The sequence below is a fragment of the Bacillus rossius genome, chromosome 12 (genome assembly GCF_032445375.1).
Source record: "Bacillus rossius redtenbacheri isolate Brsri chromosome 12, Brsri_v3, whole genome shotgun sequence".
Classification (NCBI taxonomy): domain Eukaryota; kingdom Metazoa; phylum Arthropoda; class Insecta; order Phasmatodea; family Bacillidae; genus Bacillus; species Bacillus rossius.
The window spans coordinates 5,771,094-5,788,213 of record NC_086339.1 but is presented as its reverse complement, the minus strand read 5'-3'; the positions used below and the strand labels follow the sequence as shown (position 1 = coordinate 5,788,213).

Here is a 17,120-nt window from a genome sequence, read left to right as displayed (position 1 = left end):
TTCACAGTTTATTATTTATTTATTTTATTTTTTAATTGAATAGCAAATTAAAAAATTTACCACACTTATTATGCAAGTTTAGATACTTTAGCATTACTTTATCTTGCTTAAGTGTTAAACAAGGGGAGGGGGGTTTAATTTCCTTGTCAAACCACTTCGCACAATAATCCACTGTCCAACCGCAGTTCAGTGAAACTAGGGTGCTGCGTGCAAGAAGCAGGCCCAATTACATAAGACCTTGAGCCTGTGAACCTGGTACAAGATAGGATTGGCTGGGGAAGCCTACAACTCACGTAGTTTTGGTTCCCTACCATGTTCGTGCAACTTCGGATTTCTCTCAAAAATTGAAATTAAAAAAATCGAAGGGTTAGGTCAGTCACAACATGCTTGTTTTCATTGGAAACTTCTGATTTAGCGGCTGAAGTGGCATTAATACCAAAACGCAAAACTTCGGAAATCTTTGCAGGGAACTGAAACTGTGCGAGTTGTAGGTTTCCCAATTGGCTGAGATCAAGAATAAACCTCTCAGAACTAAGTGTGACCAGTTGGGGAGGTAATAAGCCTGAATACTTTCACAAGTAAAATAGCTGTGAGGAATAACCTTGTATAACAGCAGAATAAAAAGAGGTGGGTGGGTGCATGGATGCAAAATTTAAATTTGTGAGCTGTTCACACCTGTCACTTCAGTGTTCCTCAGCAAAAAAGTTGCTTGCTTTGGCATTCTCCACTACCAATTAATTGTATGCTTATAGAAGTTAAAATTTTATTAATAAAACACTGTTTCAGGTTTAAAAAAAATGTAATCATACCATATATGTTTGTGCAAAAATTTACAATACTCTGTACAATGGACATTTACAAAGTATTTTGTACCCTTAAGAAAAATTAATTATTTATGAACATGATATTTAAGTCAATACAACATAGTGCAGTAATTTATTTTAAATGCTTGGCAGAAAAACAGTAAAAAATTATAAATTCAGCATACTACATGAATAGTGAATTTTGATGTTGGGTCTTGTGTAAAGAATAGAATGAGTTGAGTAGACATTTGCCTTTTAACTAATACAAAATACAGTAAAACCTTTTTGTTGCGACCCCATTTATTGCGACCACCTCTCTATTACAACCCGATTTCGAGGAACCGTGAAAAAATTGCCGAAAATCGGACAGAAAATAAGTTTCTTGTGGTGAGTAGCGTGTTACTGCGTTTCTCTTGCCAAGTGCTACCGGTCAACTGCTGTCAGCGCTTAACCACCCCCATTCCACGCCCCTTTGCTGGCAGGGTGCAGATAAAGGTTTTTGTGGCAACGTGTTTACGTTTAGCTTTTTGCGAGTGTCTACTAGTGTGGTACGCAGTTAAGGCAAAGAAAGCTACCTGCTGGATTTCTCTTGATTTTGATTACTATAGGTTGACAATACACAGCGACCGACTGGATGCACGCCCGCCTCGACTTGTTTTAACTGCCGCAGCGATGTTTATTTTGACAGCTCAAGCAATTATCTTTTACCGTGGGTTGATAGAAAAAGGTCGCTTGACCCAGCATTAAAAAAAAAAGGCTACGCCACTTATTCCCAGTGCAGGAAAAACACTAGCTGCCGTCAGTCGACCCCGCATTTATCTTTCTTCTAACATTCCACGTCGAGCCCCTCGCGCGAGCAATAACTAGGGCAACGATTATATGGTGAATCGCAAAATTTTCCGCGAATTTATATGGAAAATGCGAAAAAAAGTGATTTTTAAGAAAAACAGCTGAATAACACCGAAATTGCACAATACAAATCTCTTATATTTTAATGTGAAAAGCTTGATAGTCAAGACTTGCCCGGGTCCTGGTTGATAAGCTGGAAAAATTTCATGCCTTGCATTTCTACATGCTTCCTCTGGTCAGCGTGTGTTAGTGAAGCGGGATGATAAGAGCGACGCTCAATGGTAGTTCTAGCGCAGTAAAACCTCTAAGTGCAAGGCTCTGAACTGGCGCGCAGTCATCTCGTTCCCGTCAGATAACTGAAATTTGAGCGGTGACCGTAACATTATATGGCAGAAAAATAAAGATAAAGGTGTAGTGCATTTCCCTATGATACTTTCAAGAAATTTGTAACGGGTTTTTTACACCTAAAACTTCGAAAACATGCCTTTTAGCCATTTTATCTCAATAGAACCAGTTGGGCATTAACAAATTCTTAAATGCTTTTCGTAAACAGACTCCAGTCGGATATCTAGTGTAGTTTGGAAATCGTGTAGGTTTTTCGTGGCTGTGCGCGGCACACGACTAGTTCACATGCGTCACGCACCGAGAATGTTGTCTGGCAGGAAGGGCGAGTATAGTTATTTTCCGGCAAAAATGAATACTTTTACGGCCCTGCTAAATTTTTCCATTAAAGAAATTTTAAATTTTCAGTGATTTTCCAGCAGAAATAATGTTGTGTAACTAACAAACAAATTATTGTATCAAAACAATTAACGGTAAATGGCTGTCGCAGGGGCCCTTAAAAATTTTTCAATTTACCATAAATGGACTAAACAAACCTTTCTTTCGTTGCACGCAGTTTGGAGAAGGGGAGGAAGGACGTTGAGGGAGGAGGGGGAGAGAGACATGATGGTTTGTATGCCTGGGAGGGATGAACCTTGAAGTCTAGACAAGGGAAGGAGAGGTATGACGTCATGCATCCGCCAGCCTGTCTAGACGAGATTCCCGCGCTCCCACTTGCGTTGCACAAGCTACTGCTGCCGTATTTTTAAAGGAAATGTCCCATTATTTTTTTGTTATTCTTACATGAACATTATTGGAAGTATTAAAGCCAACAAAAATATTCTGGGTGTTAAAATTAACAGATTTTAATGATCTTTCATTTTTTTTTTTTTTTAAATTTTCCTTCTGATTTTCACGTTTTGGTCAAAATGTCCAATTTTTTTGACGGTTTCCGAGAATGTATTCGTAAATTAACTGCTTCGTTAAATCCGGCATCAGGGTTCTAGTGTATTTAACTACGGCAAGCAGAAACCGTACATGTAAACTAACCAGTAAAAATAAACTGTCCTTTGACACATTTTTTTTTAGAGGTGGCCTGTAGGGCGACGGACTTGTCATGAAGGTTGAAGTGGGTTTAAAGCAAAGCCGTCTAGCATTGTGAGCGACAGCATCCTGCCATTGTACGGCTGGTTAGCGAGTAGCGGTTTGGGTGTTGGGGGGGGGGGGGGGGGGGGGGGGGTTGGGTTTGAGATGAACTGAAAATTTCGGAAAACATCTATTACGACCCCTCTGTTACGACCCTATTCCTGGGAACCGTGAGGGGTTGTTTGAGAGGTTTGACTGTAGTGGCATAAAAGCACAGACTGTACATATCTCAATGGTTTATAACAGGTGTAATTGCTAAATATTGTATTGCTAAATTTAACATTTATTTATATTAATTGTTAATCATATTGAAATATAAAATAGCATCAAATTCTGATATAATTAGTAAACAATCCTTTACATAAAATTCTTCCATCAACTAATCATGTTTTATTGAATATACAACAAAATTACTCCAGGTTGGCATCAATGAAGTCTCATTATTTTTTTCCTCATGCAAACTTTACTCAATTTCTTTTGCAACTTTAATATTACACTCTAGTACGTTGAACTCAATTATACATTTACATTATTCATGCATCCATAGTAATGATGCAATATGTTTTTATAAGCAAATATCTATAGAAATGAATTCTTACAACAAAATTTTGCATATAAAAACTCAACACCAAGCAGATCATCACAGTTGGTATCATCAGGAATATCTTGTTCTCATGCACATATGTACAAAATAAGCACAGTAAATGCTGTCCACAGAAGACGACTAGATGACAGTGTTGGTGTGTTGGGTCTGCGGTGAATCTTCAAAGTTTCAGGTAGATGCCTGGACAAGTGGTACGGAGCTCCTACGGACCACCTCGCATTCACTTGGCCAGAGCGCTCTGGGATTGACTGACTCGCTCCAGTTTCTCAAAGTGCTTCTTTGCATTTCTGATGTTGACCAGAGTTGCTTCTGAAGCTATAAAAAAAAATTAGAATTTTAACAAAAATGAGTAACAACTTACCACTAATAAATAAAATAGAAATTTTTTTAACTGGTACCCAATCTAACGTGTAAGCATGTTACCGTAATCACTCGCGTAATGTCCGCAGTAATTTGACCACATTTTTGGTCAAAAAAAATTGGGTGCGGACATTATGCGAGGGAAAAATACAAAATTTTGTGTCTTAATTATTACTAAAAAAGCACAAAACGTATCTAAAATCAATTTGGATTCCACTAGCTATTTTAAAAGAATATTGCTGCGGGTTCGCTTGCTTGCAAACAACCCGGCTTAGACCATGTTTACTTTGCTGTAATTGCCACCGGTAACTGTCTCGCACCCGCCGGAACATTAAAAAAAATTACGCGCTACACTGAAATAAGTATGATTACGTGTGCCTTATTAATGTGATTAATATGTGATGGATTAAAATAGCTATTAACGGCACGACTGCAATATTTTAATCGTACCATATCCTTACGTCCGGCGCGTTGGGAACCAGCGAGCTGGCAACAGCACAGTGACTCACCAGTTCCACATCTGCTGCACACTGTACTCCCCCCCCCTTACCCGGCAATCTGATGGCCTTCGTGACGTAGAGGAGGAGGAAGGGGAAGGAAACATTTAGAGCATGAGAATGACCAAGGGAGGGATTCCAACCAAATGTAAACAAAGAGGGGTTCTGTTCTGTCCTGACACGTAAAACAGTGTACACAATAATTAAAGTTGACGTTTCTTTTACGCTGCGCTGCGCTCAACAGTATTACCTATTTGTGAGAGTAGGTAATCATGAGTTTTTCTCTGCTTAATGATGAATCGCAGAAACTGCAGTAACTTTTTGTTATATTCTTTCAGCAATTTTTGACTCGGTGATGTTCTTCGTCGCAGAAAAAGGTTGCTCCGCCTCATAAATCTTGCGATACATCCACAACTAGCCTTGAATTCGTTATGCGGTGTATTCGTGGAACGTGCAATTTCCCGCGCCTTTACTTGAACCATTTCATACGAAACAGCACAGGCATTACTTCTTAATTCACGTATATAGTTGAAAACCTTAACTTCAAGTTCTAGGAACTTCCCAGCCTTGGGTCTGAGAAACGCACACCGTGTTACATTTCTTGACTGCCACTGACGAACACTTTTTTTGTGCACTTCAAACTCCCTTTCAGCAGCCCTGTTCCCATGCTCTTCAGCATAACGAACAACTCTTAATTTAAATTGCGGAGTGAAGGATTTATATTTACCCATTCTGTACTCTACACTACAAAACTTGACACGAAACTCATGCCTTGAACTTGCATGCGTGTTGGTAAGCTGTGTTTACTGTTACCGTGCTTTGTTCAGTTCAACGAATTTCCCCACTCTTTCAGGACACGAGAGATAGGACAGCTCAAGGTCACGGCGTTGTTTACAGAGCCGTCAACTTTCCATTCGTACTGCGTCCTTTAGGGGTGGCCAAAGTTGTGTTGGCCGCCGTACACGACTGGTGCGGACATTATGCAAATTTTTAATTTTTTCTTTTAAGGATATATAAATAAAGAGGGCGGGCATTACGCGAGTGAATACGGTATTTGTCTTTACTTGAGTGAGCCACCTTATCCAGTGACTTCGCTGTCTGCAGAGCACATGTTAGCCACCAAAACTAGATTGCTGCACCGCCAGTGATGTAAGTGGCTCCTCATAAAGAAAATTGTAACTGTAATAAGGTGACCATAGCGCATGGTGCTGAACCAAACTCTGAAATAATATCACCTTATAAAGTTAGTGAACCTCCTCCTCTTTTGGCTAAAGTCGCATTAGGCTCCAGTAATGAAATGGCTATACTCACGTATGAGTGGATCGGACATGACGACCATGACGTAGGTGTTGGAGGTGAAGATGTCTATGAAGGCTGAGATCACGGAGTTGCGCACCTCCATGCTCTGGAACTGCGCGGCCAGCTTGCTGCAAGCACGAGGACACAGGTGACGCACCCTGCCGCTGACGACGCCGCCGCGCAAGGCACGGGCCGACGTACACACACCTGCAGCTGAGCTTGAACTGCTTGATGATGTTGGACACCTTCTCGAAGCGGTGCGTGTCACGGTGCGGGCGGCGCTGGCAGTTGGAGATCACCAGGAAGGTGGCGCGCTCGAACAGCAGCACCTCGTCAGCGTCGATGATGTTGGCGAAGTGGTTCAGGCTCTGCTCCAGCTCCTTCACGTTCGGGATCAGCATGTACACTATCGCCGACCAGGCCTGCCAGCACACACGCCACGCCACTTGGTTTTCAGCTTTCATTCCGCAAATTACATTTTAAACATGTGGTATATTGTACATTATTTTCACTACTGACATGAAAATGAATAAAATAAATTTTAAAAAAAAGTATGGAGTAATTTATCTAGCCATTATTAAATCAATTTAATGTTTATAGTTAATTGTACTTATCTTAATATCATAAGTAGTGCTGCACGAGAAAGGTAATTTTGGTTTAGGGGAACTTGGACTTGAAAACATATTCCCTTGAGAAACAGGATGGAATTAGGAATTATTTGATATTAAAAGTTCTGTATCTTAAAAAAATAAACTCTTGTAATTTTTATTATTCACCCCTAAAGAGGAAAACAATTTTCACTGACCGCGAAATACACAGAATGTAACTTAATTTAATCAATTTTAAGATAACCTCAAAATTAAATTAAATATCGTATTTTGAAAAACTGTGAAACAAAATTAACTGTTTATGCTTTTAACTAAATTATTGACTGGTTTAATTTATTTAAAATAGTCACTAAACTAGTCCTGTAAAACTGTAATCACACTTGCAGTATGTTTATTTACTGTAATCCGGCACTTGTACGCAAGTTTACTTTTATTTTGATTTAGAGATGCAAATCACGTTTCTAGTACCATAGATTAATGTCACATGTACAGTATTACTGTGTAAACATGGTGGTAGAGTAATCGTGACTTGATTTAAACATATTTATACAAACTATCTTGTTCAAATTTTGTCCAAAGCATAACAGTTCAAGATTTTTTGATGTAGGCCACTTCATTGGCAATTATGTTATGTTAGTTTTTTTTTTCCTAGCATCAAAATGTGATAAAAAACAAATAAAGGTTTATTATAATTACAAGTTACATATATAGTCCATATTTTAGTACTGGATGAGAATTTGTTCCATTGTTATTTTATTACAGTGTAATGAAATAACTCTCGTAATTTGTAAAGTTTCAAACGCTGGATATTTTAACTACAATACGTATTGACATGTGTACAGGTATCGTTCAGCAATAAATTCAGAATACAGGAAAATTAATTTCCTGCTTCACGTTTTGGAAAAGATACACACTTGCAGGGCTAGATTTTAAGCAATATTTTAACCTGCCCAACGGACAGGTGTAATCGAAAATTTGCCTGTCCGCCATCCAATTTGCCTGTCCGCTGTTTTACCCAAATAAAAAAAAATTCAAAGTCGCTAAAAAAGTGAGAAAAAAGGATTTTTGCTATATTTTGCACCTATTTTTATCACACACTTAACATCCTTATTTAATCATCATTTTCAGACGAGTCACTGTCTGAGTCACTGCACGAAGTACTTGGCTGATTCTGTCTTGAACATCTTCGATAAGGAGGCTGAAAGGGTCGACTGTTTCTCTGAACATTATGATACCAGAGATTTATTGCTGGTGCTGGATCAAACTCACTTTCAGCCATTATTGTTTATTTATAGATATTGTCAAAGACGTTTTATTTGCAGTCGCGGTCGCATAAATGTTATTAATCACCTCTGCTGCATTAGTGCGTGCGAATAACCTCGGCGTCACAAGTTGCACCTGTCCACCAGACAGTTGCCTTTTTTATTTTGCCTGCCCGGACGAGTTTTTGCCTGTCCCGGGCAGGCGGACAGGTGCTAAAATCGAGCCCTGCACACTTGTTTATTCACAAAAATCTAAATCCGCCCAGCTATAATTATAAGCTATTTTGGTTTTTGAAGTCAAATATGTGCACCATTTTATTGTGGAGTTGAATCTTAGCTATGGAGTGAGAGTTCACTGTGTGCCTGCCACAGCTATCACGGAATACACGACCTTTGACCTTGAGTATCACTGAACCCTACTTCCGCCAAGCAACCATGGTATCTTTAGGCATGGACGGGAGTGTGTCACTAACATTGAGGATGATTCTGATCACCCATCGCATCTGTAGTTATATAATTAAGTTATTCTCAACACAAGGTCCTAACTTTCCCAATTCCTGACTTGTACATAATTAAATTCTTTGCTACGTGCCATAAAATATAGGAAAAATGATTAACTTACCTTGCATCTGATGATTTGTAACGGTTCTGATAACTTAGTTTCATTAAACTATTTTAGTTTAATTTTAAATATCTATTTTCACATTAAATAAAATATAAGCTTCATAACATAATAAGAGGACAGCATCTACTGAACAATGGTCACTTACACATTATTTCTGTCACTTCGTACAGTCTCCACTGAAATAGAGACAGTGACAAGCCTTATGATTGTGCCGTTTATTGGTATGATTGGCACAGTTTTTAATTTTTAGGCTCAAATTTTCATTTTTAAATTTTTTGCATTTTTATTCTTATTTAATTTTTGTCAGACTTCTGTACACTCATATCAAACCTTTTTTTATCCTAGTTCTCTTTCCCTGGTTTTCGGCGCACACTAGTGGCCGTGTCCTTAAGTCTCTCCCTCTCTCTTTTCCTTGGCCGCCAGAGAGCACACTTGTCCCCCACCCCTTTAGCCCCATGCTGGTTGCAAGTCACCTAGCGCGAGATTTGCGAGTCGAAGTTAAACTTGGTTCAACTGCGCCTCCATAGAGCGCGCGGCGCTCGACGGCTATAGAGGTTTTTACCAAGCAACAGACCTTCGTTTTACCTTGCCTCGGACGTCTTCGGCTCCTTTCGGCGCTGAGCCATATCTCCCCCCCCCCCCCCCTTTTTTTCGGCCTACCGGGTCCCAGCATCTTTTTTTTTTTTTTTTTATTTTTTTTTTTTTTTTTTTTTTTTTTTTTTTTTTTTTTTTTTATTTATGTTCTAGCCGCCATGATGGATTAATGCGCGGGCTGTTGGGCTGACTACATCGGCGTCTCTGTCGATCTGCTTCTTGAATAATAAATCGCGTGCAGATCTGGCTTCTTCTGCGCTATAGGATGTAATCGTCTTGGCCGAGGGAATTTTTCCCTAAAACTTTTCTTTGTCTTCTGTTAGTTAGTCAGCCAACCCGAATAGCTACGTTTTAGTATAATTATTTTAAATTCTTTTCTTTGTGCTTCCGCGACATCTCCGCGATGCGCGTCCTAACTGGCGATCGCGCAACATGAATGGAATCATCTGTCATCACCCTGCTTCGGTGAGTCTTTTGCTTTCAATATATCCCCCAATTCGCTCCCTTTTAGCGGGCTTTTGCCTGATTGATGGTCTGTCTGCTACTTGGTCTAATCTCTGTCGATATTGGACCTTGTTGCAGGCAGGGTGCAAGAGATACCCCCCGATTGAAGAAACACCCCCGTCATCCGAGAGTCACCCCTCCACAAATGGTCGTGATAGAAAATCAATTGAGTGAACCCCAACAAAATTTATTCTGCTCTTCCCGCCGAATTTTACCTGGTCGTGAGTTCTGAACGACAAAATTTAATTAATCTTGGTGTGCCAGTGTACAGGGGAGAAGTTTTTGTGAACTATGTAAAGTTATATCTTCAGTAATTATGACTCAAGAAGAATTAACCCTTATTGGACATGGTGATATTGTAACTTTTTTGCATAAGATTCAAAACCAAGGCAATATATTCTAACTATTTTTGTAAACATTTCACTATGGCTAGAACCTTGTTAAATTTTCGCTAGATTCGCGGTCCGGACTCGCTAGCACTATAAATTGTGGTCATGTTTTCTTCATTAATGATTGCTAAGATGTTAAAATGCTAATTTGTTGATCGATGGTTAATCTGCCTTGATCTTTTCTGGTAAAATCTATTTAAAGAAAGATTATGCACTACATAAAAGAATATTAATATAAATAAACCAGGAAGCCTATAGATCACATGACTTATTTTGTTGTTTTTATTTAATTCAGTACCTATATATATCTACCGATCCACTAACTCCCCAAATGGATTGTTTGTAGGGAGTTTCTAAATTGTTTTGTTCCCCGCCTCGTGCCACCTCTGGTGATGTTCGAATTTTATGTGAATTTTGTAGCTTGTTGCTCAGCTGTTTCCTAGGACTTTTAAGAGGTGTTATAACACTAAATATCGAGGGCACGAGGGGCGTTACATGATTTATGTGCTATAACATCCCACTTTATTATTAACTTATGAGGATGCTTACAATCCTGCCTTAAAATTAGTTTCCCTTTGAAACTATTTGCAAACAGATTTAATTTATATTATCAGGTTTCAGAAATAACTAAACAGGGTTTCATATTATTTATTTTACTAGACCAACATTTAAAGATTCAAGACATATTTATAAAGAAGTCATAATTGCTACAGAAAATAAATGAAATCAATGGGGCTCCTTACAGATGAATTAGTGTTTTACATTTTATATATTTGCCACTGCATGTTCTGATTTAGTTGAGTTTTGGATCAGTTCAAAAGCTACAAGGATTCTTATTCCCTTTTCAACAACCTATTTATGTGAAGCAAGAAATGAGTGTGCCAGTGTCAATCCTTATTCCACACTTTGAAAAAAATGTTTGGAGATTAAGCTTACACGTCACACTGATGAACTTGCCACTAAATTTTTTATTTTTTATTTTTCTGTAGTAATAAAATATTCTCGTGTGTCAACTCTAGAACGCTAAGATAAAATACTGAACCTGTAAGTGCGCAGTTAACTGAAAAATTTTAGGCTGTACACACTTCCTTTGTACATATGTACACATGCATGTGCTGGCACCGTTGAGAGCGCCTCACCTTGTACAGCGTCTCGTCCCAGATAGAGGTCCGGAAGCAATTGCACTCCAGGGGCCGAGACAGTCTCTTGAGGTCATCCTCGCGTTCCTGGAATATCTGGAAAAATATCATCCTCTTCAGGACACACCGATGGCAGTTTATTTTCCTTGCCGTCCCTACCCAAATGCACAATTAAATAGGAAAAATTTAACTTTACGATAAGCATCATCTAGCACAGAACATGCACGCCAAATGTATGTACGAAAGGTTTAAAATACTGTATTTACTCGTGTAGCGTGCACCACGATTTTTGCAACAAATTCCAAAGAGAAAAAAATTTTTTTTCCCCCATAAATAAATTTTAATAAAATTTTGTGGTACCTGTTAAGTAATTACTTATGAAACAAATGATTATTTACATTGATGTATGGTGATGTGTCAGTAAAATACTTAAATTAAATACTCTTCCACCTGAAAGCGAAACTTTTGTGGGATACTGTACCATCTGAAACGACAGGGGCAAGCTAAACTCTGCTGTGTAGATGGAAGATAATGAAGCGCTGTATCGTCACAACTGGTACAAGGGCGGGAGGGAGGGAGGCAGGCAGGAACGGGGACTATGACCATCAAGTAACCTTCACAGTTGACAGAACTAAACACCACCACTCCCATCACCATTGCTAAGCTGGCGCCGAGGACTAGATGACTCACCTCGCGCACGCACGTGCGTGTGTGTGTGTGTGTGTGTGTGTGAGCATGTGTGTACGAGAGACCCGGTTGTGTGTGTGTGTGTGTGTGTGTGTGAAAGAGAGGCCTCGTTGCTAATGTGTATGTGTGGGAGCTGGCCATAAAAAAAACACACCCGGCAGTTAACGACTACCACTTCTTCCTGCCTCCACCCCACAACTTTTTTTTTCCATGTATAGCGTGCATCCTTGATTTTTTTCCTTTACTTGAGGGAAAAAAGGGCCCCCGCTATACACGAGTATATACGGTATTGAGAGACCATCACAGTATTCGTGCCCGTGAACAAGAACCAACGAAGTGGCAGAAACGTGACGGTCGCTCACCAGATCTCGCTGGTCCTCCTGCACCAGGTCCATCTTGTGGACGAGGCAGAACACCTTCGCCTCGGGCGAGTTCTGGACGATGGCCTCCAGGCAGTTCTGGTAGTAGTGGATGTCCTTCTCCAGCTCCCGGCTCTCCACGTCGAACACGTAGATCAGCACCTCCACGTTGCGGAAGATGTTGTCACGCTGGCTCGCGAAGTAGTTCTCCATGAACGCCTCCTGCCTGCACAGAACACCTGCTTCAATCTTTCAACACTGGACATTTCAGTTCGTACACAGCCATCTATGCCTTTACTTTAACCTTTATATGGTTTGTACTGTTTTACTACAAATATTTTACCATGTACTAACATCTTTCTATATATTTTGAACTTAATAAGTGACCATGGTGGTGGGGGAAGGGGGGAGGGGGAGAAATCTGGTTTGGTAACATTATTACAATGTATGTAAATTTTATTACTATTTTCAGATAGTAAATAAGATTTCAATTAAATAAAAGTGATTTATTTCCGAGATTGCTCACTCACCCTCCGCAGTCCCACAGGTTGAGCACCAAGTTGCCCAGGAACCGGACGTGCGAGTGCTCCACATCGACTGCAACACACGTCCCACCGTTCACACCAGCCTGGCGTGAGAGCTGCTTGGCGAATGTGACCACACACACAACCCACATGCACCGTGGAACAATGACGTCACAGGAGCCGGAGGCTCGTCGTGACGCCTCGGTCTTCTACCTCCGTGTGACCTCTGTTACCTCTTGTCTATGAGTCAACATCGCTGAGGGTCCAGACTGTTTTCTGAGTCACACACTGTTATATCGATATGTCAACTGTTGAAAGACTAAGAAATATTGATTATGTTAAATTTTTAATCATACTGTTAACTACTTAAACAGATGGTTGCCAGTATGCATTAAATTAAATTGAGCTCATTTGGTAGTGCACTTTAATTCAAGTAGGGTTTTTGGCACTCAACACAGGTATAGATTTTTGTTTTTGCAAACTGTGGCAAATAAATACAAATATCTTTTAACAGATTGTTGGCTAACTACTTTCAGGTCATAATGAATGTTAGTAACTCATGTATAGGTGAGGCCACCCATGCATTCTGGACATGATACCTTGACATTCCATATTGGCCGCAAGGATGGGCCGGACTCTTCCCGCATTTTTTTCCTGTCAGAATCCTTCACTTTCTGCGTAGCTTTGGCGTCATGTTAGTGGCCCCAAAATTGCTAGCTCAGGTATATTTTATTTTGTTATCTCTGTTAAGACTTCTGAGCAACTCGGAAACACGCTAGTTTTTTTAGTGCTTTTTCCTCATTTTCCTGTTTATTATATTTTGTACAACATTGTAATGCAAACAGTGATTTTATGTAGCTCTTACCACTTACAGTGAAATGAGATTAGTTTTGGAACAAGGTTTCTGCACACAACAAACATGGGGAGTTTGGAAACTTGGTATTTTTATATATCATGGAGCGAAACATGGACATAATAAAATGTAAAAAAAATTAATATCTGCAGACAAAACTTATGATAAAATTTAATTCAGTTTATTCTTATTGAAACATATCTAGCATGTAACACCCAAATATATGTAATTTCCCATGAAATTCAAAAGTTCACTTTAGCAATATCAGCACTGACTCGGACAGAAGCAGACAGAGGTAAATCGAACCCTATTTTCTGTTAATGGTATCTTTATCACAGTTAAAATATTCTGCTGGAAACATTTACCTTCTTAATAATCTTGTAAATTATGTTTTAAAATTAAAATCAGTGCTAAAAACAGTCACATAGACTTTTATTATTACTAATGCAAGATCTGCCATAAAATTCCTAGTCTTCTTTTGAATGTATAACTATTCCCACTCTAAGAAAATGTACTTAGGCCTGTCTATTTTCTTTTTAACGTTCTTAGCACCCCTCCTGCCACGGGGGGTTACCTCTGTACCAGGTTTAGAAGCCACAGCTGCTCTCAGCCCACATCGCACTCACTTGTAGCCCCCAGCCGCCGCGTGTCTCGGGCTATGTAGTTGGCGAAGATGATGGAGCGCATCGAAGTCTTGCCCGATCCGCTCTTCCCCATCAACAACACCTGCAACAAGCATTACCATTTTCCCATTCAAAACAGTACAATACTTAAACAAAATATTTACTTCCAGTTCTCAACTCCGGTGAGCATTTAAAAATACTACACAGTTTAAAAATAAAAACCTTCTTGTAATATATGAATAATTCTGTATAATTGAGAAACGTGCGAACTAGATAAAAGATGTCGGTCAATATGACTGCAAAAATAACCAGCATTCACATGTGTGTTGCGTAGCCAGTGTGCTTGTCACAAAGTGTGCTGTCTCGCTGTCCCGACTCAAAGTAAAGAGAAAAAAAAACAATATACACTCGCTTTGCACTCTTAACCACTTTTTGAAGAACAACGCTGTCACCAAGAAAAGAAAAAGTTTTTTTTCCCCCAAGTAAGCCCCAAAAACTTACTATTATACATATTTTTGATACTGGGCAGTAATTTCTACTAGAACAATTGCTAAAAAAAATCAATAGTGTGAATACATTTCATAGTTATGAAAGTCGTTTCGAACATTGAAAAGACGTTAACAGTACAGCGAATATATTGTGTACGTAAAAGGGAAAGGGGAACCTTACGACCCATTCTAGAATGATGCAGACACGTAAACATGGTAACATTATTGAAGCACAACATACATAGGCTATTTACAATTGTTATCCGTCTGCTGATTCCACAGTGCACGGAAACCAAAGAAACTACAACTAATGTGATTATTTGAAGATTCTGTGGCTAAAACATCACAGCAAAGGTACCTACATATTACCATAAAAAATTATTTCTTAACGTAGTAATGATTATACAACGTAAGTACTCTTTCTTGAGATCTACATAAATTAATAAAAATAAACCACTAGCTACAGGTGGGCGCAGGACATGCTGAGGAGGATGCTCAAGGGGTGGACAGCAGCTCTATATCATAGTGCGCCCATGCTAACGTATGCTGCACAGTTTGGGCCCATAGACAGAAGTGCTGGAGAGAGAACTGGAGGGGGTGCAAAGGCGAGCAGCTAGGTGGGTCAAGGGAAAGTGGAGGCAAAAGGATAAAATTAACAGGGAGAGTATTTTATTAACCCCACAAATCTGATGAAGGATATGGGATGAGAAAGCCTAAAAGACAGAAGGCAGCTGGAGAGGCTAGTTAAGGTTGGGCAGGGTAGGAGGATGAGGAGAAATGGGGGAAAAGTGTTGAGGGGAAAACATAAGACATACAAGAGAGATCACAAGCAAGAGTTTTAGGGACAAAACGAGAACGGAAGAAAAAAATCAACGATAGTGAAAACGATAAACAAGTAAAATGTATTGGCAGTAAGTGTCTACTCGGTTTGGAGAAGAGTGAAAAAAATAAAAGTTAAATGCACCAGGGATTGTGCCCAATTGCAGTGGCCTTCCTGAATATAAATGTGCCCAGCTCGGCTTCTAAACTAGAGAGATTTGAATTCTTAGTACCTTTTTCTTCATCCTTGACTGCTAATGCCTCCTTTTGCCGGGAAAAAAAAACACTCAGGAATTTGATTTAGAAAAAAAGTCTTGTTAAAAAAAAATTCACCAAAATAAACCCATTGCAATTCCATGCGCTTGATTACTACAATCTGAAAACTAACCTATCACCAAATATTATAATACAAAATATGCTACTACACTAGTAAACCGCTCATCATGTGACTTCCTTTTTCCATTGCTAGTTGTCAACGGAAGATATTACATTTTAGTCATTAAATATATAAAGTTTTAGAAACCATTTTGGATTCAGTTATTTTTTTTAATCAATAAACTTATAAAGTTTTTTTGTTAAAAACTTAAAATAAAAAATAGTAATTAAAAAAACTGCGTCATCTTAAGAACTGTAATGTTTTAATTTTTACCATTAGCCTATTTATCACAAAAAATGCGAGTCTTCTTCGATAAAGCTCAGTCCAACACCCATCAGCTCCCTATGATGTGAGCTTCATTGTGTATTTGTTAAGTTTATTCAAGAATGAAAAACGTAAACAGAAAGTTCCTTTCCAATAGTGTTCAAGTTCGTTTCTTCATATATTTGGATTTTTACATGCCTATATCATACAGACTCTGTAGCAAAGACTCTATGGTTTGGCTTTTATCAATATCTTTAAATTTCGATATATCGCTTGCATTATATCGATACTGTAAATATTTTCCATACTAATAATATTTTAGATATTTCGGTATATTTTAATATATAAACATTCACACAGGCTTTACTTAATATAAATTATTATATAAGCATATCTAGGCTACCAAAAATGAATAACCTGACGCCGTCCCCACTACCTCCGATTATTTAGACGTGATTTTGTTAGGTTCGTGTTCTCAGGGAAGGTTCGGCCTTGTGGCTAGAGGTAGGGGTCAACGCAGTAGGGCCCCCCGAGCTGTTGAGGCCACTCGGGACGCCTGAATAATAACACAAAACCTCTTCAGATAGTTGGTGAATTTAATACAGCACAGCCCAATACATGGTGCTGCCCGTTCTGGCCGTAACGGTTTGCCCGACGCGACTAGTCACACGCGCAGCTCACTTCCTCAGTGGCGGCTCACGATTCTTATGCGCGTGAGGGGCAGACTCGTATACGTGACGCGAAAGTTACAAAAGACACTCTGACATGGCACACGATATTTTGAAGCACAATACACTACATTAATACCTAGCTCTGGATAAACTGGGCTAGCAACACGTAGGCCCGTGTCTCCGGCGACTCTACGTGGTGTCTAGGTGTGTCCCAGGGACTGAATCGTTATTAAGTTGGATGGCACGTGTCGCCTGCTGGCTGCCCCGTGCGGGCCAAAACTAAGTAGCCTGTAGGCTAGGTTGGGCGTGAAGCGCCGACGTAACACCACATACTCTCCCCACAGTACTTACGTATGACGTAAAACACTCATCTCGGAGCACTGATTGAATTAAGTTAAGTACCTCATGGTAAATTTAGGCCGACCGCGGAACTGTACAAAAGGTTGAAAAGAAATT

The 17,120-nt window shown here is 39.4% G+C and overlaps 1 protein-coding gene across 2 annotated transcripts; it reads right to left on the bottom strand.

Annotated features, from left to right (window-relative positions):
- Window positions 1-3,562: 3,562 nt before the first annotated feature.
- On the bottom strand, window positions 3,563-15,888 carry LOC134537438 (ras-related GTP-binding protein A). 2 transcript variants are annotated; one of them, XM_063377872.1, is made up of 8 exons: window positions 15,587-15,888; window positions 14,050-14,149; window positions 12,577-12,643; window positions 12,050-12,272; window positions 11,001-11,096; window positions 6,087-6,301; window positions 5,892-6,007; window positions 3,563-4,038 (listed from the first exon to the last, which is right to left on the bottom strand). In XM_063377872.1, exons 1-8 carry the CDS (start codon window positions 15,596-15,598, stop codon window positions 3,944-3,946), a joined length of 924 nt encoding a protein of 307 aa, XP_063233942.1. In that variant the 5' UTR covers window positions 15,599-15,888; the 3' UTR covers window positions 3,563-3,943. The 2 variants fall into 2 exon arrangements, with proteins under 2 accessions (XP_063233942.1, XP_063233944.1); XM_063377874.1 differs by having other exon boundaries at window positions 6,125-6,301; window positions 15,587-15,824.
- Window positions 15,889-17,120: the final 1,232 nt, after the last annotated feature.